The 24,197-nt window shown below is 41.0% G+C and overlaps 3 protein-coding genes and 1 long non-coding RNA gene across 10 annotated transcripts; 1 reads left to right on the top strand and 3 right to left on the bottom strand.

Annotated features, from left to right (window-relative positions):
- Positions 1–234: 234 nt before the first annotated feature.
- Positions 235–11,112, top strand: LOC114135593 (uncharacterized). Of its 7 annotated transcripts, XR_003593621.1 has the most exons (4): positions 235–807; positions 8,239–10,336; positions 10,407–10,510; positions 10,656–11,112. XR_003593621.1 is itself a non-coding variant. In XM_028003002.1 (3 exons), the coding sequence occupies exons 1-3, from the start codon at positions 246–248 to the stop codon at positions 9,711–9,713; spliced, it is 1,956 nt and encodes a 651-aa protein (XP_027858803.1). In that variant the 5' UTR covers positions 235–245; the 3' UTR covers positions 9,714–9,744. The 7 variants fall into 7 exon arrangements, 5 of the variants coding, with proteins under 5 accessions (XP_027858803.1, XP_027858805.1, XP_027858804.1 ...); XR_003593620.1 differs by having other exon boundaries at positions 10,407–11,112; XM_028003002.1 differs by lacking the exons at positions 10,407–10,510; positions 10,656–11,112 and having other exon boundaries at positions 8,239–8,664; positions 8,746–9,744.
- A 62-nt stretch (positions 11,113–11,174) lies between these two features.
- LOC114135435 (uncharacterized) lies at positions 11,175–19,545 on the bottom strand. The gene is made up of 3 exons (XM_028002738.1): positions 19,489–19,545; positions 15,165–15,184; positions 11,175–11,934 (listed from the first exon to the last, which is right to left on the bottom strand). The coding sequence occupies exons 1-3, from the start codon at positions 19,543–19,545 to the stop codon at positions 11,175–11,177; spliced, it is 837 nt and encodes a 278-aa protein (XP_027858539.1).
- An 812-nt stretch (positions 19,546–20,357) lies between these two features.
- LOC114135434 (zinc-binding protein A33-like) lies at positions 20,358–21,901 on the bottom strand. The gene has a single exon (XM_028002737.1). It carries the CDS (start codon positions 21,783–21,785, stop codon positions 20,358–20,360), a length of 1,428 nt encoding a protein of 475 aa, XP_027858538.1. The 5' UTR covers positions 21,786–21,901.
- Positions 21,902–23,331: 1,430 nt separating this feature from the next.
- Positions 23,332–24,193, bottom strand: LOC114134901 (uncharacterized). The gene is made up of 3 exons (XR_003593492.1): positions 23,960–24,193; positions 23,663–23,724; positions 23,332–23,391 (listed from the first exon to the last, which is right to left on the bottom strand). It is a non-coding gene; the product is annotated as an uncharacterized LOC114134901 (long non-coding RNA).
- Positions 24,194–24,197: the final 4 nt, after the last annotated feature.

Genomic DNA, 24,197 nt, shown 5'->3' with positions numbered 1-24,197 from the left:
TAGGTGGGATCAAAACACTTTGTTTCTCTCTCTCGCTTTTTTGTAACGAGTAACTAAACCACACATTGAAAATGTATCGGAGTAAAAGTACGCAATTAAGTTCGGAAATATAGTGAAGTAAAAGTGAAAGTCATCAAAAATTTTCATACTCCAGGAAAGTATGAAGTACTCCAAAATATACTTAAGTAAAGTAGTGAAGTATTTTTACTTCGTTACTATACAACACTGAAAATGACATCACTGCCATGTTGGTTCAGCAAAACCAAAACTCTGTCTTGCCACCAAGAAACATCCCTGTTTTCGATGGTGATCCTCTTCAATATGGGTCATTTATAAGAGCGTTTGAGAACAGCGTGGAGGCCAAAACGTCTAATTTGAGTGACTGTTTGCACTTTTTAGAACAATACACTAGGGGGCAGCCTAGAGACCTTGTGCATAGTTGCCAGCATTTGCCGTCAGAACTGGGCTATCCTAGAGCTAAAAGTCTTCTTTCTGAACATTTTGGAAACGAATATAAAATTGCGCAGGCCTACATGGACAAAATTAACAACTGGCCAGCTATTAAAAATGAGGACATTAAATCACTGCAAGCATTTTCTCTGTTTCTTAAGGGATGCTCAAATTTAACAGAATATGTTACTCATTTGAAAGAATTGGACTTGCCATCAAATATGAGGAGCATAATCCTAAAGCTTCCCTATAAAATGAGAGAGAGCTGGAGAAATGTAGCCTGTGACCTGCAGGAACACAGGGGTCAGAGGGCATTATTCATTGATTTGGTTGTTTTTATTGAAAAACAAGTTAAAGTTGTGTTAGGTGAAATATATATATTATCATATATTTGTTGTTTCCTTTATAACAATAGTGTTTCATATTTGATGTTCCTTGATTGTTTTCTTTTCCCTAAACATAAAGACTGTTTCTGTATGTTTTGATCTACTTTATCTTCGTCTTCACAAGAGGGCCTCCCTGAAGAGAAGCAGTGATAACCGAGCTCACGGGGTTCATTGCTCAGCAGGACTTCTTCTTCCTTTGAACGGTTAGATAGCTGACGAACCGTCGCCTTGAAGATATACGACCTGTTCTGTTTTTACTCTGTGTTCTAATGCAAGATAACATGTGTTTAGTTAGTGATTGTCATTTGCACTGCAACTAAAATGCTTTGACCACACCCCTTAGAGTTGCAGTGTTCTCTGTGATAGGGACTCTGAAAATAATAAAAAGAGAAGAGCGGACAAATGTGTTTCAGAGCGGTTGGAGATTTGTAACTGTAAACACATCTCTGTCCGTTCTCCTCGCGAGTACAAAAGAATCTAACTCTCTTGTCTTTTCTGTGTTGTTCAACTTGTCTTTAATAGGTGTTTAAACCTGACATTTACTTGGTCCTTCGATTGCCGGTCGCCAATACACCAGAAGGATTCCGGCAGGTCTGGTCGACCCCAGTGCAGTCCGTGCGCACGGCAAGTTTCCTAGTGGAGGCTTATCAGATCCTGTTCAAGGACTGGAGCTCGACCTGCCTGCTGGGATCTCACGGTTGACGGTGCTCCAGGGAAAGACAACGGGGGTGAGTGATTCTTGTTTAAAAAGTGGCGAGTGACTGAGGGTCATTGCGCGCACAGAAAACCCTGTCAATTCTAGACTCTAACAGGTAACAAATAGAGCACGAAATCCGTGGAGGACGGCGGAGTCCTCGCGCAAAATTCCGTGGTTAGGTGGATGGAGCCTGGTGCCTTCCTGTTCAGGGAGACGGGGCCCGACGAATACCCGTTGAAAAAAAAGGACGGCGGAGTCCTGCGAGAACAGGCGCTTAAATTCCGCGACAAAATAAAAAAAAAAAAAGTGTGTGACTGTGCGAGTGATTGGAGGTAGAAATACCACTTGGTATTTTACCTCATATAAAACAGTAGGACTGTAACCAGCAAACCTCTTGAGGATGCAGAGGTAAGAACCCCCACTCGGAAGAGTTGAAGCGTGGGTTACCTCAACAGGTTATTTCAATTGCTGGCCTACTGAACAGAGCCCCAGTTTTTAGGACTCCCTAGGCGTCGACAAACTGGGCCAAATTTTTCATAAAAATGGGGAAAGGGATAAGTAAAAATAAGCCGACAGACAGTTTAACACAGGGGTGGGCAACTCCAGGCCTCGAGGGCCGGTCTCCTGCAACTTTTAGATGCATCTCTACTTCAACACACCTGAGTCAAATAATGAGGTCATTAGCAGGACTCTGGAGAACTTGACTGCACTTAGGAGGTGATTCAGTTATTGGATTCAAGTGTGTTGGACCAGGGAGATTTCTAAGATTTGCAGGACACCGGCCCTCGAGGACCAGGATTGCCCACCCCTGGTTTAACATCAAATGACTGGAAATATGTCGAAACCCAGGATCCTGGTAAAATAAAACATTTGGATAATTGGATAACAAACTATAACTTTGACGGCCGTCTTAACTCACAAAAACTAACTTTACTGCAGGATAACATCAAACAAAAAACAAAGTCAAATCCAAAGAAAATGCGCGAACAGGGGTATGACGATGTGGATTTTTGGTTAGAATTAGCGCTAAAAAGAGAAAAAGGACAGAATAAATCTAAAAAAAGGAGTGCAGAACAGAATAAAGAAAGGAATGTGATGTACTACAGCAACGAGGATAATGAAACTGGGTCAAGGAGGCAGATAACGCAGCGGGTGGGGGTGGAGAACTAGATGGTGCTTCTACAAAAAACGCTGAGGGGGTAAAACCGGGAGGGCAGAGTAGAAGTTTATACCCAGCTTTGCCATCGCCCCCTGAATATGTGGACAGCGATAGTGACAGACCTATCACTAGATCAAAAGGAGAAAAGTTTGCATGGTCTAGAACATTAGGGGAGAGCTTGGTGCAGGGGGCCACTGCTTCCATCGCGCTTTCTCTCCCTCCCCCATTTTGTCCTTCAGTAGGGAAAGATAGTCCGCCAAATACATCTGAACTGTATCCAATGATACAAGTGGCAAATCCTAATGCAGGGGCAGAGGGGTCAGCAAGAACAATTCAAAAATATAAACGCAGAGCAAACTACACTGAGATGAGCAGAATCAAACAGAAGGAGGAAGAAACTTTTGATGATTTTAGGACAAGAATGATGAACACATTTAAGATGCACAGTGGACTGGTGGAAAATGATGACGAAAATGGTCCATATAAACAACAGTTAAAAAATGCATTACATGCAGGGTCAAAAGACGCAATAAGATCATGAGTAACTAAAACATTACATAGGATTGGGGACTGGAACCTTAGATGAATACATTAATCATGCTATTCATGCCGAGAAGGTAGTAAAAGAGAAGAAAAAGGTTCCAGGGGTTTTCCTCCAGAATGAGGAACAAGTTTTTTATCAATGGGGATGAGGAAGAGGAGATTTTAGAGGCAGGGATCAGAAATAAAAGAGGAAGATTTCTTTGTCGTCCAGGGATATGGGGAACCATATTATCACTATTCATTGGATGTGCCTAACAGGCCTCCACACAACATTGCACAGACTCTTCTGGCGGAGGGGCGTAAAGCCATCTCTGCCCCGCAGGATCAAAGATCTCCTGAGAGTCTTCACATCAGTCTTTGGATTAAAACAACTCCGGGGCCTGATAAGAACTATGAAGCCAGGCTCAACAAGGTCACCCCAGCCAAGATAACAGTGACCTATCTGTACACTGACACACAACACACCTCGGTGGCAGCAGTGAGCCTCCCAGAGGATCTAAAATTTTTGAACAGAACATGGACACCTCCACATGTGTCCCTGTTTAAACATAAGAGTGAGCAGTGGGATAAATTGGGCAGGGTCATTGAGGAAGGAGAAGCTGCTACTGATTGGGTGGCAACCTCCGCAAATGTGGCAACTAGTGCGTCTACTGGGTTAACTAGAAAAGCACTTTTTTGGACAGCATGGGTTCAAAAGGGGCAGCGTTTGCACTCTAGACAACACTGACATCTGTTGCTTACAGAAGAAGAGGAAGTTCTCTTAAAGGACATTCCTGATAAATTATGGTCCAAGGGACCCACGGATGTTGGCCTCGTGAAGGGAGCCTTGCCAGTGCAAGTCCGACCTAAAACTGAATATAGGCCAAAGGTGAAACAGTACCCTTAAAAAAAAAAGATGCACAGGAGGGTATAAAACCAGTAATAGAAGACCTTATTGAGGCAGGAGTCGTAGTACGTTGTGACAATTCTCCGTGCAACACTCCTATTTTTCCTGTCAGAAAACAGCCCCCTTCTGTCGGATGGCGGATGGTTCAGGATTTACAAGCAGTAAACAATGCTGTAATCCAGAGTGCACCATGTGTACCTGACCCACACACATTGTTGAATTCCCTTAGATCAGATGCAAAGGTATTCACAGTTGTAGACATCAGCAATGCCTTTTTCTCAGTACCTGTTGATAAGGAGAGTCAATTTTGGTTTACTTTTGAAGGGAACAGGTACACATATACCAGACTGCCCCAGGGCTACTGTGAGACCTACAATCTACTCTCAAGTGATGAGTGCCAGTATGTCAACATTTCAACCCCCAGGAGGGAGCCAAGTTTTGTTATATGTAGATGATGTTTTATTAGCCTCTCCAAACATGGAAACCTGTAAGCAAGACACCTTAGCGCTTTTAAAACATTTAGCTGAAGAAGGTCATAAGGTCAATAAAAATAAACTCCAGCTATGTAAAGAACAAGTAAAATATTTGGGTCATGATTTGAGTGCAGGGGGACGAACCATAATGGTGGATAGAAAAAAAAAAAACAATTCTCCAAGCACCCAAACTACAAACGAAAAAACAGATGATGTCCTTTTTAGGACTAACTAACTATTGTCGAACTTGGGTGCCCAATTATGCAGAACTTGTGACTCCTTTAAGCAAATTGAGGTATGAAAAAGATCTTAAAATGTCCTCTCCGCTGAGTTGGACTGATGAAGCAGAAGAGGCCCTTTGCAGAATAAAACAGGCCCTTGTGTCAAGCACAGCACTGGCTCTACCAAACTATAAAAAAACCTTTTGTTCAAATGGTAGATTGTAAAGGTCATTTTAGGACTTTTGTACTGGTTCAACAACGTGGTAATACATTGAGACCAGTAGCATATTTCTCTTCTAAACTAGATAGTGTGGCGTGTGTTTGTAGATCTTGAATAAGTCCTGTTTTCCACCTCGGGCTTCAACTTGAAGTGTTTCTGTTATATAATTGTTTAGTTTTGTTTTGTTTTTTTCCCCATTCTGTCTCATCCTGATGTAATGATTATTGTTTAAGGTATTTTAGGCTGCACCTACCAGCTATCGCAGATGTTCCCACATCTGTACATAAACACCTGGTTCAGCTCAGCTAAAGCTTGTTTGTAGGATGGGAGTAGGAATTTTTATGGATGTTTACAAATGACTATTAGAAATGGGTTTTTTTTAGGTTTTCTTTGTGTTTTTAGACAAGTTTCCTAACTTATCTCAGAAACAATCAAGTATACAAACAGTCAAAACTTTTGTATGCTCTTTTCTAAGCTGAAACTAAAGTTTAAAGTGCTTTCCTCTGCCTTTTGAGTTGTGATCATGTACTTAGTCCATCTGTGCATTCATCTGTAGTTTTGTTGCATATTGTTTTTGTTTTTCTCATTTCTTGATGTTTCGCAGGTATGAAGGGCTACAAACTCATTACAAGAATTTTTAAGGGTTATTTATGAAGCATATGTAGCGATAAGTGAAGTCCTGCCGTGGAATGAAGGCACACCAACCTCACAATATGTAACGTAGTATGAGAAACGCTCACCATCCCTATTTACTTGATACATTTTATTGCATTGTAAAGGACCTAATTATGTGTGTATTCATGAAATGGCCATATTCAGCCTTGTTATGTTGTCAGAGGGGTTGGGTTGTTTAACATTTAATCACAGAAATACTCAACGAGGTTTTTTGTTGATACTGATTTGTTGTTCTCTTTAAGTTCTGACCTTTGGTTCAAGAGAACATGCTAAAGGCTAATTGACAGAATTAAGACCTTCCACTCACCTTTCTGTAATATGCTTGCATACAGCTCTCAATGAAGAGCCAGATTATTTTGCTGTGGTACATTTCTATTCAAAATCCTTTTTCTTTGGTCTTTAATGTTTTAATTTTCTGAGAAGCTAAAGTTTGGGTCTTTAGTAGCTGTAAAGAATTATTAAAACTGCCAGAAATAAGCACTTTTACTGTTTTAAATCTTAGAAGTTTCACTTTTCCGTTAAATTTCTTAAATAACATTTTGATAGTTTAGGTTTGATGCACTTTTGATGAAATTGCGAGTAAATATGTTGTTTTTTTTTTTGTTTTTTGTGTGTGTTTTCATCAGGGACCGACTGTTGTATTGTGTAGTATGTATGGAACCAAGGCCTCTACTTTGTGTGACTCCAGCAACCATTACAAAACAATGTCTATTAGAAGTAATGACTAAGACTAATCCTAATAGCACCTGTGTGATTTATGATTCAATATTTCCCCTTACAGCTGCAGATGAAAAGAAACCTTTTTTTCTAAAGATAGCTCCGAGTAACTTCTCATGTGTAAAAATAACAGGGTCTGGGAAAAGATTGGGAAATCTTTCAGACACCATGTGTACTGCTGTAATCAATGTAAACAATGACTTTAACCCTGTTTCTCGTGCAGATGTTGGTGGTGGTGCGGTGACGACAGACTTTTGATAGATTACCTCGAAAGGTGACAAGGTTTTGTGCATTAATTTCCTTATTGTTACCTGTGTCTGTCTATCCTATGTCCGCTAATGATCTAATTCACACCTTATCTAGCATTTTGCCACAGCAGTGGCATCATTTAGAGAAACGCGAACTAACATGGAAAAATTATGATGATCCCAGGTACATCGCCGTCATCGGCGTCCCTCGCGGTGTACCTGATGAATATAAATTAGTCGACCAAATTTCGGCTGGTTTTGAATCTTAAATTTGTTGGTGGTGTACGATAAACAAAAACGTAGACAGAATCAATTACATCCATTACAACGTGCAAAAACTGGGCAACTGGACACAGGCTGGTTTCGAGGCGGTACACGAGCAGCTGGCCGCTACCTCACTGATGGCTTTCCAAGGCCGCATAGCTCTTGACATGCTGCTAGCTGAGAAAGGGGGGGTGTGTGCTATCTTTGGAGGAAGGTGCTGCACATTTCTGCCAAACACAGCAGCTAACGGGAGCCTGACGAAGGCCATTGCGGGTCTCCGTACCTTTAATGGCAAAATGACAGAACTCTCTGGTGTGAATACTTCCATGTGGGATGCATGGATGGATGTTTTTGGGAGAGTACCGAACCCTTGTGTCCTCTGTCTTAGTATCGATTGCAGTCTTTGCTGCAATTTTAACCTTGTGTGGATGTTGTTGTATTCCTTGCCTGCGTTCCTTGTTTACCCGTCTCATTACCACAGCAATCTCTCCCATGGACGACCAGAAGGCACAGATGTATCCTTTGTTAGCAAAACATCCTGAGCCTGACGAAGAATACTCTGATGACAACTCTCTTAACCTGTATCCGGACCCTAACTTGCGGGCTGAATGCGATCCCGGAGTGTAAGCATGTTTGCGTTCCTAAAAATGAACTCCCGGCTGAAAATCATTTGAAGTGGCTGCCTTTGGAGGGATATGAGAATTGGAACAAATATGTGATAAACTGGGGGGAATGTTAGGTGGAATATATATATTATCATATATTTGTTGTTTCCTTTATAACAATAGTGTTTCATATTTGATGTTCCTTGATTGTTTTCTTTTCCCTGCACATAAAGACTGTTTCTGTATGTTTTGATCTACTTTATCTTCGTCTTCACAAGAGGGCCTCCCTGAAGAGAAGCAGTGATAACCGAGCTCACGGGGTTCATTGCTCAGCAGGACTTCTTCTTCCTTTGAACGGTTAGATAGCTGACGAACCGTCGCCTTGAAGATATACGACCTGTTCTGTTTTTACTCTGTGTTCTAATGCAAGATAACATGTGTTTAGTTAGTGATTGTCATTTGCACTGCAACTAAAATGCTTTGACCACACCCCTTAGAGTTGCAGTGTTCTCTGTGATAGGGACTCTGAAAATAATAAAAAGAGAAGAGCGGACAAATGTGTTTCAGAGCGGTTGGAGATTTGTAACTGTAAACACATCTCTGTCCGTTCTCCTCGCGAGTACAAAAGAATCTAACTCTCTTGTCTTTTCTGTGTTGTTCAACTTGTCTTTAATAGGTGTTTAAACCTGACAAGTTGTATCTGATCCACTGTTTGGTAACATTATAGATCTTCAACAGCTCAACTCTAAAAACACCCACAGCAGCTTTACCAAACAGAAGAAAAGGGGGAATAGTTTTGCTACAAATGTTCTTGCAGTAAAAAATGAAGATCCATCTGAAAATAAGAACAAGTCCTCAAAGGGTTATCGCTGTTTGTATTGTCTCCTAAGTAATCATACAATTGACAAATGCTTTAAGTTTAAAGACAAGTCACATAAAGATAAAGTGAACTTTATTAAGGAAAAGGGAATGTGTTTTGGCTGCTTAAAGGTGGGTCACATAAGCAGTGAATGCAGAGGTCGCTTGGTCTGTTCTGTTTGTCACCAGCAGCATCTCAGTGTCCTGCACATCGACAAGGAGAGTATAGAGGTTTTCTCCAGACATCTACAGAATCCTCCAAGTACCACCTCCACAATGACTCAGACCTGTGGTCATGTCAGGGTCTGTGATGAAGATAACTCAAACCTTTCTATTGTTGCAGTTCAAGTCAGGAGTCCAAAAACCAACATCACTGTGCAGACGTATGCATTTTTGGACCCAGGAAGCACAGGAACATTCTGCACTGAAAGTTTGGCCTGGAAGCTGCAACTGAAAGGTAAAAGAACAAGCATCCAACTGCAAACAATGGGACATAAAGACATTGTGAGTACAAACATCATCTCTGGACTTCAAGTGGCAGCACTTGATAGAAATGATTTCATTGACCTTCCAGATGTCATGACACAGAAACTAATGCCTGTTTCAAAGCAAAATGTTCCACAACAGGAGGACATCGACAAGTGGCCATACCTGCAAAGCATCAAGCTCCATGACATAGATGCTGATGTAGATCTGCTCATTGGCACAGACGCACCTAAAGTAATGGAGCCATGGGAGCTGATCAACAGTCAGGAGGAAGGCCCATATGCAGTTTGGACCCGAGTTGGATGGGTCATCAATGGTCCACTCCGGAGTGAAAGGAACAAAACAGGCTATCATGCTTTCACTGTAAACAAGATTTCTGTTAAACATCTGGAAACAATGTTGATTGAACAATACAATCATGATTTCAATGAAAAAACATCCCAAGAGCAAATTGAAATGTCTAGAGAAGACATCACGTTCATGAATATCATGAATAATTCGGCACAATTAAAAAATGGACACTATTGTATTGATTTGCCTTTTAAATCTGAAAGTTCCGTCTTGCCTATTAATCGTTGTGTTGCAGAACAACGTCTTCTGAGCCTGAAAAGAAAGTTTAACATGAACAGCACCTTTAAGAAAGATTACATTGCATTTATGAATGACATGCTATGTAATGGATATGCTGAAATTGTACCTGATGATCAATTAATGGGCAATGAGGGCAAGGTGTGGTACATACCCCACCACGGTGTTTATCACCCACGAAAAGGCAAATTAAGAGTTGTTTTTACTGTGCCGCAACATTCAAGGGAACCTCACTGAACTGCCAGCTGCTACAAGGACCTGATCTGACTAACTCAGTTGTGGGAGTTCTTCTGCGTTTCAGACAAGAGCCAATAGCAGTTATGGCAGATATTTAAGCTATGTTCCACCAGGTTCATGTTCCAGAGAAACACAGAGACTGTCTTCGCTTCCTCTGGTGGCCCAATGGTGACACATCGCAAGTTCCACAGGAATATCGGATGACAGTACATCTGTTTGGAGCAGTGTCCTCCCCAAGCTGTGCAAATTATGCATTAAGAAGAACAGCAGAAGATAATGCTCAGCAGTTTCCAGCTGAAGTGGTCAGTACAATCAAGCATAATTTTTATGTGGATGACTGCTTAAAATCTTTGCCTACAGAAGAGGAAGCAATAAAGTTTGTTCAAGATTTGACATCTCTTTGCAATAAAGGAGGATTTAAGCTCTCAAAGTGGCTCAGTAACAGTCCCGCCGTTCTGCAAATGGTTTCGGGCAACACCAAAGCAAAAGAAATGTTAGAAATGGATTTGGAGCTTCCAATGGAACGTGCACTTGGATTGCAGTGGTGCATTCAAAGTAACTCCTTTAAATTTAAAGCTTCCCTTCCAGAGCGGTCTCGCACAAGAAGAGGAATACTGTCAGTGGTGAGTTCACTGTACGATCCCTTGGGGTTTCTTGCTCCCTTCATCATCACTGCTAAATTGCTTTTACAAGAGCTCTGCAGGAGAAACTTGGGCTGGGATGATGCAGTTCACCATAATTTTTCCAAACAATGGACCGACTGGCTGGATGACCTGAAGAAGATCTCAAAGTTTGAAGTAAGTCGCTGCATTACACCTAAAAATTTTTGTCCTGTTACAGCACAACTCCACCATTTCTCCGATGCCAGCCAAGTGGGGTATGGTACAGTGTCGTATATAAGATTTCAAAATGAGCATCATGTGCATCTGGCATTCCTCCTAGGAAAGGCCAGAGTCGCTCCCCTCAAGCAGACAACCATCCCTCGACTGGAGCTCACTGCAGCCGTCCTTGCTGTACGACTGGACCAACTGCTTCATAGAGAACTGCATCTTCTCTGTGAAGATGTAATTCTGGAGGCATCTGTTTTTTGGACAGACAGCACCACTGTCCTAAAATACATTTGTAGTGAAGCAAAGAGGTTTCATACCTTTGTTGCAAACAGAGTGTCAATCATTAGAGAAGCTACATTAGCTAACCAGTGGAGATATGTGAATTCCAAAGACAATCCAGCAGATGAAGCATCAAGAGGGATGAGAGCAGAGGACTTCTTGGAGCACAGCAAGTGGATTGATGGTCCTGAGTTTCTGTACGACTCTGAAAACAAATGGCCTAAGTTGGGTGTAAAGTATGACTCACTTCCTGTTGCTGATGCTGAAATAAAAAAGGATGTGACTGTTAATGCTGTTGTTGAGGAGGCTAAAAACCCTACCAGTTTTTTCATCTCTGAAAAACAGTGGCATTTCAGCCCTCATTCTGTGCACTGTCTGCACTGTCTGCACACATCTGGCACTGCCAGTTCATGGGCTTGCTGCATTTGCCACATGCGTATTTGAAGCAGTCAACGCATCTCCTATTTGTACTATTTTTAATGCATCGACGGTTGATTTGGCACTTCGCCCTTTTGCCTGGGCTGGGTGTGGCAGGTTGTTGGCAAAGCAGTTGCTCCTTGCACGCCTTCTTCTCACTCACATGAGAGTTAGCCAACTCTTTTGCGAGCTCCACCAGGAAGTCCACCCGTCTCTCCTGCACCCCAGTGCATGCCTGATACAGCACATGCGCATTCAGTGCTGCCATGTCAATCATGTTGTAGAACACGGCAACTGGCCACCTCTGTGTTCCTGCACGCACGCTGTACTCCCGCACCATTTTGTCCATCACATCCACACCGCACTTTGCTTTGTTATATTGTTTGATGGTGTTTGGCTTTCTTCTGGTGGTATCCTCAGTCTCAACCACGCTGTGCATGCTGCTGAGAATGTAAACGACCTTCTTCCTTTTGGGCACATACACAGTCAGCGTGGCATCAGAGGTTGAAAACACCTGAGTGGTGAATTCAGTGCGATCCTTACGTTTAGTGGATTGTGGAATTTCCCTGCGACACTTGTTGACTGTGCCGAGGATGGTGGTTTTCCGGCTACGCAGTCGTTGCGCAAGTGACAGTGATGTGAAGAAATTGTCCGTGGTTACAGTTCTGCCCTTGTCCATGAACGGTTCCATCAGCCTCATCACTACAGTCTCGGACAGTCTCTCCCCGCTGGGACGACTGGGGTCCTTGCCAAGATATGGGAAGACATTGCAGATGTACTTTGATTTCAAGTCGCAAGCCACCCAAAACTTGATGCCAAACTTGTCCGGTTTTGTTGCTATGTATTGAAGGAAACAGCAGCGGGTTTTAGTGGGGAAAAGCTGTTCATCAACAGTGATGTGTCGACCAGGGTTGTAGGATGAATTCTGCATAAGTAATTCCAAAGCCTCTTCAGCATTCATCAGCTTCTGTGTCCTCTTCGCCATCTTGATTCTTGCAAACTAAAAAGCTGAGTGAATGTCCAGATATTTATACTCCACAGCACAAAAGGCAGCATGCAAATTTGCATGTACAAAGTCTCCCAGATCTGGGAACCACCAGAAGTAGTTATTTTCAAAATTTCTATCCTGTTCCAAGGACAATCAGCGTGAAAGTTGATGTAGTGAGTTTGGCTCTCCTCCCCCCTGCTCATCTACAGGGATGCTAATTAGACCATTCAGAGTCGTCAGTTTGGCCACATTTGGATGCTAATAACCCAGTTTGGCCCTCTCTCGGTAGCTCTAAGAAGATACCCAATCTGGCCCCTCTTGGTAGAGATAGGAATTTCTCAAAATCCTGGTAATCCTAGTGTTAAAGAACTCCTTCTTCAACTGTCTCAGAAAAGAAAAGAGTTTTCTGACATGATGCATGAGTCTGCAGAAGATGCAAACATTAAAGAGCAAAAGGTGTTGCAAAAGATGCAGCAGTTTAAAACTATGCTAAAAATTCAGTGTTTAACATCTGAAGATTTGACTGCAGCAGAGCATTTCATTATTCTCTTCGAACAACATCACAGGTTTGAGCCAGAGATCAGCGCACTCAGAGCCAACAAGACAGTCTCCAAAAACAGCCAGCTTTATCGACTCGATCCAGTGATCGATAATGGAGTCCTCAGAGTGGGCGGACGTCTTAAAGCTGCTATGCCATTTGAAATTAAGCATCCAGTCATCCTGTGTAAAAACATGCACGTGGCAACGTTATTTCTGCGTTACATTCACCATCTGCTTGGTCATGCAGGAAGGAGCCACATGTTGTCCAGGCTGCGTCGGAAATACTGGATAATCAGCGCAAACTCTGCTGCCAGAAAGATCCTGTCTGACTGTGTCACCTGCAGAAGAAATAGAGGAAAGCTTCTAGAGCAAAAAATGGCCGACTTGCCCCAGGAAAGGGTAAAACCAGACAAACCTCCATTCTTAGATGTTTGTGTTGATTATTTTGGCCCCATTGATGTTAAGAGAGGCAGAAGTCTTCTCAAACGTTATGGAGTCTTATTTACTTGCCCAACTATTTGGAAGTGGCTCATACCCTTGATACTGATTCTTGCATTAATGCAATCAGAAGATTCATCTGCAGGCGTGGTCCAGTCTCTTCTATCAGATCAGATAATGGCACAAATTTTGTGGGAGCCAATAGAGAGCTAAAAGAAGGTCTGGCTGCATTAAATCAGAGTAAAATCCAAAAGACTCTGGTCCAAGATGGCATAAATTGGCATTTTAATATACCTGCAGCTTCACATCATGGTGGCATCTGGGAATGTTTGATTCGTTCAGTCAAGAGTGTACTCACCTCAGTTTTAAAACAGCAGGTTTTGGATGATAAAACTCTGCAAACTGTTTTCTGTGAGGCTGAAGCCATTTTGAATGACAAAATGGTCATTCAATCACTTTGGTCACTGATGATCCAAACGATTTAGAAGCCCTCACACCAAACCACATCCTGATGTTAAAGAACCAACCTGTTCTACCACCTGGACTGTTTCAGAAACAAGACCTGTATCTCAAACGCAGATGGAAGCAAGTACAGTATATGGCTGAACTCTTTTGGAAAAGATGGATCACTGAGTATCTGCCCTAACTGCATGAAAGACAAAAATGGATGAGACAGAAAAGAAACATCTCTCCTGGAGACATTGTCCTGATCGCAGATGCTACTGCACCTCGAGGATGTTGGCAGATGGGGAGAGTCCTGGCAGTCAAAGCTGATGGAGGAGGACTGGTTCGTTCAGTGCAACTGCAGACCAAAACCAGTGTGTTGGAGAGGCCAGTGACGAAGCTCTGTCTGCTCCTGGAGGCATCTGCAGACTAAAGACATTCTTATTCTTTCTACTCTATCCTTTCTTTCTTTTTTCTCTTGCAGGTTCGTCATTATGGAAATGAAGGACAAAGAAGAATTTATGTCTTTGCATTAATGTAGGACAATATTGAGATTGTTAGAATAGCTCCTTTAATTAGAGATTTAATTGTGATTTAATGCACAATTAGGGGCTGGAGTGTATGAGCTATTTCTCCATTATTTTCAGTTAAAGTTTAGAATGTAGATTATTTAGTTTATTTTTTTGTTTTGTAGTTGATTTATAATTAGAATGTTTATTTTGTTCTAAATAAGTTTTTGGTTAGTAATTCACTTAATTAGTTAATTGATTTCAGTTTGGGAAGTGGGTGTGTTTCACAGTATAAATACGTAGAGTTTAGATGAGTCTTGAGGCAGATGGGTGGTCTTATGGTTTTTACCTGTCTGTCATCAGTCAGTCAGTTTTATCAGTGAGAACAGGTGCAGGAGTTAGGGTAGGTTTATCCGAAGCCTGTAACTTGTTTTTAGCCAAAAAACTGAATAAAGTAAACAAAGAGCTGCATTTTGACTGTTTGACCTTTTGTTTGGACTGCGTAAACCAGAACCCATGATGCCCAGTATTGACTGTTTGAGTTTATTTCATTTTGCTTTGATCACTTTTGAGATTTGAATTTTTCGATTTTGGAATTAAGTTTTTGAGACAAATAGTCAATACACCAAGCATTAAGACAACAGGGGCCAAATGCAGATCTCTCAATGGGGCCTCCCGCTGTGCGGCCAGAGCACAGGAGGCCATAAAATTAGCATATCCTGCAGGGCAGAATCACTGGAGCTTGGGGGAGAGAAGCCTGTTTAGTTCACAGAAGATCAAAAGCCTTATAGAAACCAACATCTGAGATGGTGTGAAACTAGATACAACACAGAAGGTTGAAACCACTAACATTTAATTTCTAAGACATTTTTCTAAGTATTAATACCATGTTTTTATCGAAGATTGTATTATCTCATTTTAAAACTACTAATCTAGTAAATGATGAATGTATTTGAAAATACCTCATTTTGTTCTGTTGATTTTATGTGTTATTTTTTGGCAGGACTCAATCTTTTGGGGTGCTGACTGTAGAGGAGCAAAACTGGGGTTTGTAAAGATAACATTTCTTTGAACAAAATTACTGGATGTAAGTTTCTTCTGAGAATTTATGTAAGGAGAGATAATGGGAGAGACTTCAGATTTCACAGGTATCTGTGAGGTCTTATCTCAGGTTTCTCTTTACCCAAAATGGCCGTAGAACCACAGGGGGTCAGGACGCAGCTGTTCGCTCTTTTGTTTTACCAAGGGAGCAAATGGCCTTTGATCTTTGGCGTAAATTAGGGGGAGTTTCTAAGTTTCTCTGAGTGTCCAAGGTAGCTTCCAGTTGGTCAACCAGAGGTACGCCTTAATTGAATATATTAACAAGGAAAGACACACCTTTAGTATAAGACTTCGTGTCAGGAGTAATAATTCAGACAGCTGCCACTGTTTTGCTTTTTTGCATCAGCTATCTCCAAAGACGCGTCTTTGCCTTTTCTTTGTTTTTTCTTTCTCTATTTTTCCTGTCTCAAGGTAAAAATGTATATCTCTGTCCCTCTGCAGTTCTGTTGTTAATTAATGCGTTGTATGGGATTAAACTCTGTGATTCTGTGACGTCAACGCGCAGTGTTGTTGTTTTCACTCTGGCTGCACGTCGCCCGCTGAGGACCCGGAAGATTAAGGAAGAGAGAGCCAAACGTTTTGTCCAAAGTTAATTTTAAATTATTCTTCCTTAATAATGTTTACCTATCAAATGTAAAGTTTTATTTAATCCAGTATGTCTGAGCCGCAATCTTGTCATTGCTACTTGTTCTTTTCAATTTTCTCCTATTATTTCCATATTCCCTACTTTCTCTCTTCCTTTCATCCTGTCTCCTGGCCCTTATAGAGCTTTGAAACGTGACGTCACTGCTCTAGGCATAGGGATATGAGCGCCATATTGTGAGGCCATAAACATAACCGAGAAAACGACTGCCTCACAGATATTTTGAATTTTTGAATCTAAGTCACTTAAAATTATTTAGCAATGGTTTGAACTTGCTGCGTTATTGTACGTAATGTCCGATCACACGACCAAAACGGTAAAAAGATGGAAAACGGACTTTCGCTTTTCCTGCCTGTAAACAACGAAGAGGCTAAGCTATCGCGGCTAACGAAAAGGAGACAAATGTCCCGGGTATCAGTGGTGAGACGTCCTGATATTACGTTCTCCAACATCCCAAGTTATCTACGAGTTTGCTCCAGACATGTCCATTCTGGCGAGTGTCTAAATTCGCTTTGTTGCTGTTGTGTCATAATGTTTTGCTATGATTTTGTCCTGGTGACTCATGTTCAGTTACGTTGAGTTCATTTAAGTGGGTCAACCTTGTTTAGGTCGGGCTTATATTTTTATGTAGCATAGTCCGAGTTTTGTCAGTGGACATCGAGGTTATTCCATTATTGTGAAGTAAACTATTTTACTAGTGTTATCAAATGTACAGCATTAATACCGATGTGTGTTCCGATATGTCCTCTTCAAGGCAAACCGACGTATGAAATGGATCAGCTCAATCCAGACTGAATCTGGGTCACTGTGAAGTAAACGCCACGACATCGGACCGACATGCGCGTCAATTAAAGAGGCGATACAGCAAAACCATGATGGATCAACAAGTTACAGAGACTGTTTTCATGATTTACCCTAGAAGAGGTAAATCATGAAAACACAGCAGCTGAGACTGTAGAAGAGGAGCAAGTTGGAGAGGCTGAGGAGAAAACCCCAGGAGAGGAGCTCAGCAAGGCTGCATCGGCAAGGCTGCACACTCTGAAGAGGAACATGAAACATTGGTGTTGAAATATGTGTTCAGTTGGAAGTGGCTGTTTTCTCTCATTTAATAATTTAATGTGGTAAACATTCATGAAACGTTTGATTCAAGCTCTTCAAGTTGCATGTAAACAGGTGATGAAATGAATCACATTTTAAGTAAAAAATTTGATATTTAAAATATTTCAGGTAATAAACACATATGTAATAAAAGATTATATTTTTAAATAAACATTTTATGTGATTAAAGTAAACATTTATATAATCAGACATTTTGCAGTAAACATTTAATGTAAACAATCAAACCAGATGAAAGAGCCCATCTTTAAATATTTAATGTGTAATTAAACATTTCAGAGTAAACAATAAAGGTGACAAGTAAAAGTTATGAAATAGATCATCGCACTTTAAGGAAATATTTGTTGTATTTAACATATTTCAGGTAAGAAGTGAACATGTAATGAAATTGATCCAGTCCTAGAATTTTATGTAATTTAACATTACAGGTAACAAATGTGTTGATCATCTGAGGTAATAATTTTGTGAACATTTTTAAAAATATATTTTTTAAATATAAAATTAGTTAAAAAATAAAACAGGGGTCAAAATGTAATAAAAATGAGTAGCCTACTTCATCTATACAGTTTAGTAGAACAATTTCACACTGATTTTGAGTTAATGGGACACACGATTTGGAAGCTATTGAAGAAAACATATTATTTAATATTAAAATTATTTAAAATATTGAATATGACTTAAAATTTTAATAGAGGATAGTGTCCCTCTTGTAATAGCATGAATTATCACTTTTTTGTATCAGTTGGTCACAAGGCAAGGCATTTATTTACAGGAGTGTTTGGTTCGGAAATTGACGGTTCCCGAACGTCCGAGCACTTGAGGAGGGACCGCTAGAGAACAGCTGGCCGGAATTAGCGTTCATAAATCAGCTCAACCTTGAGCTAAACGTCCCTTATTCCGCGGAGCGCGAAAATCCAATATCCAACTTGAAAACAACTTCGATGCTGTCGGTAACACAATGAAAACACCGGAATAAAGTTTGTTGTGGTCTGTGGCCTCAAAAAACGGCGCCGAGCGACTGCGCAAGACGTAAACGTCATACGCAGTTACGTCAGTTCCAAAGCTCTGTTCACACAACGCAGAACTGATTTGAACTGAGCTAGTACCCGATCACGATTATTGAGGTTACACTAGCTACAGCATAGCACTGAGCAAGGGGAGGGAGGGAACAGCCACATGAGATTGTGATTGACAGCACTAAAACTCTCCTGCCACTGACTGGTTATTTCTAGCACTTTGAGAAAGCAGAGGAAATAGATTTTTCACAGATTATTTCTATACCATACTGTCATACAAGTTTAACAAATGTGTAAAAAAAAACAAAAACGTATATATATTTTTATAAAAGTTACATTCTGCAGCTTTAATTTCTCTTAGGAGAGGAGAGAGGACGGGTCAGGAGGGACTAGAGCTGCTGACTGACTGACTCATCTGTTAAGTGGTAAAAGATACAGGGACACGTTAAATATATGAAAAAATCACTGCTTTTCATATTTTCTGTTAAAGTTAGAGCAGAGAAACAAATAAAAAGAAAGCAGGAGCCATCTGTTTTAATCAAGTATTTTCTGTTTATTTAAGAGCTTCTAGTTTAAAAAATAGGCTTTGGTTGTTGATTAAGTTATTACAACATACTCAAATTTATTACATTAACTTAAGATTTCACAGTGTACTTGCAAATTTCATTTACTACTCTAATCAACCAGAACCAAAAGGAGGCGATTTCTTTAAATGTATACCCTGGGTGTCACACCTATGAGTTTGCTGGCCAATTAAGAACAGAAATACCATGGTTTTAAACCAGATAGTGGTGCTTTGGCACTATGTGCAGTTGCTAATTCCTGTTGGAAAATTAAATCTGCATCTCCATAAAGTTGGTCAGCACCAGGTAGTGCCATAAAACGTCCTGGAAGATGGCTGCGTTGACCTTTGACCTCAGAAAACACAGTGAACCACCACCAGCAGATGACAGGACACCCCAAAAAATCACTGACTGTGGAAACTTTGACTGGACCTCAAGCAACATGGATTCTGTGCCTCTTCTCTCTTCCTCCAGACTCTGGGACCTTGATTTCCAAAGGAAATGCAAAATTTACTTTAATCAGATAACATAACTTTGGACAACTCTGCAGCAATCCAGTTGTCTTTAGTCCAGACAAGATGCTTCTGATGCCGTCTCTTATTCAAGAGTGGCTTGACAAAAGGAATGTGACTGCTGAAACCCATGTCTTAGATATATCTGTGTGTGGTGGTTCTTGAAGCACTGACTCCAGCTGCAGTCCACTCTTTGTGAATCTCCCCAACACTTTTGAATGGGTCTGGTTTCACAATCCCCTCCAGGGTGCGGTTATTCTGATTGCTTATCCATGTTTTTCCTACCACATCTTTTCCTCCCCTTCACCTCTCTATGAATGTGCTTGAACACAGAGCTCTGTGCACAGCCAGCTTATTAGTAATTATGTTTGTGACTTGCCCTCTTGTGCAAAGTGTTAAAGGTCATCTTTTGGACAACTGTCAGGTCGGCAGTCATCCCTATGATTGTGTAACACACAGAACTGCACTGAGACAAGTCCAGTTTTGAGTTAATTAGCTGATTAGTCTGTGGCACCAGGGTTCTTCAATATTGAACCTTTACACAATATAAACATTTTTTGAGATACTGAATTTGGAGTTTTCATTAGTTGTCAGTAATAATCATCAACATTAAAAGAAATAAACATTTGAAATATCAGTATGTATGCAATGAATAAATATAATATACCAATTTTTTCTTTTTGAATGGAATTACTGATTTAAATGAACTTTTTTGTGATATTCTAATTTTTTGACCAGCACCTGTATGTCTATGTGAACAAATGATAATTTGTGATGTTGAGCATTAATATCTCACACCTGGTTGCTCAGCACTGTTCTGGCATATGCTCTGCTCTGACTCTCCTGCTTCTTGTTGTTTCACATGCAAAGTATGTTGATAACACAGAAACATCTGATTTCTCAACTAAAAGTCAATATGAATGAACCACAACACCCGCCAATCATAGGAGTGTTCCTTAGATGAGAAAGAACTAATCAAAACCAAGAAATTCAAATTGTGTAGCAAGTGGCAGAAATTCCAAAGCAAAACGGTACGGTATGTGAAACATACAAGTAAACGAACAAATGTGCTTACTTTGTATATTTCAAATAACATTTCGACACTTTCTACATATAGTTTTACAGTAAATTTCTAGAATTAGCTTCAGTCTGTTCCTGTTAAATCTGCTGAGATTTTCCTCAACTAAACATGAAAACCTCTGAATTTTCTTCTGCAGTGTTTATCAGTCTGATTTGATCAATAAGGTTTCATTTGGACTTTATATTCTTCATGCTGAGAAGATCAGAGGTTTGTTTTCTCACTGAGATCTTTATCGGAAGGATTTTTACTTTATCTACAATTCTGAAGCATGGAAACATCTTATCAGTGAAGGTGTGTGTGAAGGTGTGTATGTTTGTGTTAGTATCCAGATCAGAGAAGGACAGTTTTCCCTTGTCCCAGTCCAGATTCACTCGGATCCTCTGGAGTTTCTTGCGGACTGAGAGACCTGTGAGAGGAGCTGGTGGAGAACATGCTAAGTATTTACCTTCATGGAACTCGATAAACAACAATCCAGACTCTATGTCTCCCTTCCTCTGAACAGATTCTGCTAACAAACCAAGATTCCAGTATTCACTGTTTCCAACATCAACATCCCAGCTGTGGTTCCCTGAGTTAAAACCCTCAAAGCTCAAAACAGACCACCAAGATTTGAACCTCTCTGGATTATCAGGAAACTTCTGTATCTCTCCTAAACTCACGCTGGTCAGATCTTCAGATAGGAGGAGGTTTGGATGAGCCGTGTTTGGGTCCAGAACCAGAGGAGTGTAGGTCACCATGTTCTTCATGTTGCTCCAGATGTTGAAGGCCAGGTTGCCCAGATGTTTGGCCTGGTCTATCAGAGCTCCTGAGGGCAGCTGTGGATCCTCCAGCAGGGGGCAGCGCTGGACTCTTTCCACTGCAGCCTTGTAGTTGTGCAGGAATGAGACGTCTTCAGCTCTCAGCTCCTCCTCTGTGGCTCTGACTGTGTCTGAAAGAGCTGCTATCTCTCTGCTCAGAGCCTCCATCTTCTCCTTCATCATCCCTCTCTTCTGCTCCTCTTCCTCCCTCAGTGCAGCCAGCCTGGCCTCCTCTTCCTCTGCTAGAAACTGATGAAGCTTCTTAAACTGCTCAACAATCTGCCTCTCTGTGTGTCGGGCCTGGACCTTCAGGTGTTCTGCTGTCTGATCAAACGTCTTTTGAACTTTCTTCTTCAGCTTCAGTTTCTTCTTTAAAGGCTCCAGAGATGTTTTCAGATTCTCTCTGTGTTGCTGAGCAGCTTCATCGATGGGCCTGAATCTGTGGTCGGTGTGTTTTTTTGAATCTCTGCAGATGGAGCAAATTGGTTCCAGGTGGTCCAGACAGAAGAGTTTGAGTTTCTCAGAGTGCAGACTGCAGAGACTTTCTGAAACATTTTGGTCTCTCTGACCTCTCTGACCTAAAAAAGTCTCACAAAGGTTCTTCAGAGCCAGATTACAAGGTGGTTCCCACTTAGAAGATCTCCTTTTACAAACTGCACACTCTCTTGTTGGTTTCTTTTGCCACCAGCTCTTCAGACATTCCTTACAGAAGCTGTGGCTACATGACAGAACAACCGGATCCATAAAGACGTCCTTACAGATCGGACAGCAGAGATCCTCCTCTGATGTGGAAGCCATTTTGTCTCTGAGTGAAGCTGAAAACACAGAAGGTCCAGTCAGTCACGGCTCCCTCCCTCCTCTACTAACTTCCCTCAAAGTGACTCTGAATGTTCTTGGTCCAACTCACCTCCAGTGTGAGCAGCTTGAAGCAGCAGAGTTGGAGGTTTCCACTTTTCTCTGAGAGTCTCAGGGACTCACAACCACAACCTGACTCCTGCTTCAGTTCAGCTCCAACTGAGGTGTGTTTCATTCCAAAGTCTAAAACTCAACCTCTGAACTGCTATAAAACTCACTGATTAACAGGTTTTTTCTCTGCTTAGATCAGGGTCTGTAATGAAGACGGTGAAAGGTAAGACAGTGTAGCAACCTACTCCAGTCTACTCAGTGGGTGGTGCAGGTTGCTACAATCGATAGTAGTCACACAGGCACACCCGCTAAAAGGAAACAAATGCACCCAGTACAACATTTTCATTCTATTGGCTGAGAGGTTGCCAGGCAACTGTGCCAAAAGGCGTTTCCAAAATCGAGCAGAGTCCATTCAGAGACTAAGTCTGAGCACGAGGAGAAGTTTTGAGTACAAGCATTACAAGTTTTGAGAACAAACACATAAAGTCCTGCTTTCAAAATGAAAATGTAGAGGGGGCACGTCAGTCGCTTGGCAGACAATGTGGGAGCCAGTTGGGAGGTTCTGGCATGAAGAAGCACCATTCATCTGTACTTTGCTGACGGAGGTTTATTCAGGTTCTATGCACCAAAAATCTGGAACAAACCTCCAGAAAACTGTAAAACAGCTGGAACACTGACTTCCTTTAAATCTCGACTAAAAACCCACCTGTTTAGAGTTGGATTTGAAATGTAATCAATTACAAATTTAATGATGGCATTTGACTTAATGTAATGTTTTGATTGTTGAGTCTATGTTGCATGACTTTGTGTTTTTAGTGTGTGTGTGGGTGGGTGTGTGTGTGTTTGTTATGATGTACAGCACTTTGAAAAGCCTTGCTGCTGAAATGTGCTATACAAATAAAATTTGATTTGATTTGAAGGAATTTGAAGGACTTAAAATGGTTGCTGATGTATCCCCTGATTTTCTTGCTGCAGTCTTCTGAGCCATAACAATAAATTAATAAATGATTTGGTGTGTTTGTGTGATGCCTTTTTATTGATGTATACCAGATGTTGGATTTGGTATAGCTAACCACAACCTTTATTTCTTGGTTATGGAACACTGGACCACCTCTACACTCTCAGCCAGGTCCTGGACTATGCATGGGGGTTGGACTAATCAGTTTATATGTTTCTTGTGGACATCAGGGTACCAGGACCTTTCATACAGGGAGTTAGGTACCTGTATGACCAGTGTCTATAGTAGGATATGTTTCCAGTGAGAGCTGGACTTCGCCAGGTTGCCCTTTGTCACCAATTCTGTTCAGAGGTACTCTAGTAAAAAACAGCCTCCTGTTCTACACTTTGCTTTGTACAGAGGATCTGCACTGTTAGCCTTTGCTGTATTTTTTACAGTTAAATACCACAAAATGCCCAGTAAAACTACTGTAACAGGTGGCGTCAATGAGTCTCAGAAGTCATTCAGGTGGGTCTCAACCAGATATTTTATTTTTTTATTCTGGGGGAAGAAGGGAAAACAAATTAACAACCTCCTCAACTCCTTCTCCCTGCACTCCGACTCCACAGCAGCGGAACAACGCTCTCAGCTAACATTTTTTTTTCTCTCAGACTTAACAAAAGTTAACAAAAAACAGAAATCTTCTCACAAAAATCGTAAGCTAAAAACAAGAGGAGAAAAACGCCACCTGGTGGCCACAACAACACAATGCAGTGGGACAGAGTTAAATAAACAGAGATAAAAAGTATAAATTAAAAATAAAAACACATACCTGGGGGAAGAAGGGAAAACAAATGAACAACCTCCTCAACTCCTTCTCCCTGCACTCCGACTCTAAAAATGTGGAAATAAAAACAATGTTCAACCGAGCTGTGCTGGTCGTTCGCGCCAAAATAAAAAGGAAATTATAATAAAACTGTTTAATAAAAAAAACCCACAATGACGGTCAAAACTGCAAAATAACACACTAACAAACAATAATAAACAACATATGGTAAAGACCTCAACATGAACAACATCCATACAGAAAAACAACCATATCTCAGCAGCTAACTTTCCTCTGACTTACCCACAGCAGCGCAGAACAACGCTCTGACGGAAAAGGGGGGCAGAGGAGCTAAGAGGGCTGGAATAAACTACGGAAGCCCAGGAAACACAAACGAGGCGGAGAGCAGAAGGGCGACCCCCGCAGGCAAAAACAACAAAATAAATAAAAATAACTGAATAAGATAAAATTCACAAATTCTCAATATAAAATGAATAAGAAATAATAATTTAACAAAGAAACACATTTGTAACTCTGTTAC

This window comes from Xiphophorus couchianus, chromosome 20 (assembly GCF_001444195.1).
Source record: "Xiphophorus couchianus chromosome 20, X_couchianus-1.0, whole genome shotgun sequence".
Classification (NCBI taxonomy): Eukaryota; Metazoa; Chordata; class Actinopteri; order Cyprinodontiformes; family Poeciliidae; genus Xiphophorus; species Xiphophorus couchianus.
Note: the sequence above shows the minus strand (reverse complement) of the source record. Positions and strands in the feature narration are given on the sequence as shown.

Coding starts and splice junctions, on each gene's coding strand:
- LOC114135593 (XM_028003001.1), top strand. CDS start 246: ATGTTGGTTCAGCAAAACCAAAACTCTGTCTTGCCACCAAGAAACATC. Junction 808..8,238: donor TATTGAAAAACAAGTTAAAG/TTGTGTTAGGTG, acceptor AAACCTGACAAG/TTGTATCTGATCCACTGTTT.
- LOC114135435 (XM_028002738.1), bottom strand. CDS start 19,545: ATGACTGCCGACCTGACAGTTGTCCAAAAGATGACCTTTAACACTTTG. Junction 15,185..19,488: donor TTAACACTTTGCACAAGAGG/GCAAGTCACAAA, acceptor GCTCCTCTACAG/TCAGCACCCCAAAAGATTGA. Junction 11,935..15,164: donor TCAGCACCCCAAAAGATTGA/GTCCTGCCAAAA, acceptor TGTAGTGATGAG/GCTGATGGAACCGTTCATGG.
- LOC114135434 (XM_028002737.1), bottom strand. CDS start 21,785: ATGGCTTCCACATCAGAGGAGGATCTCTGCTGTCCGATCTGTAAGGAC.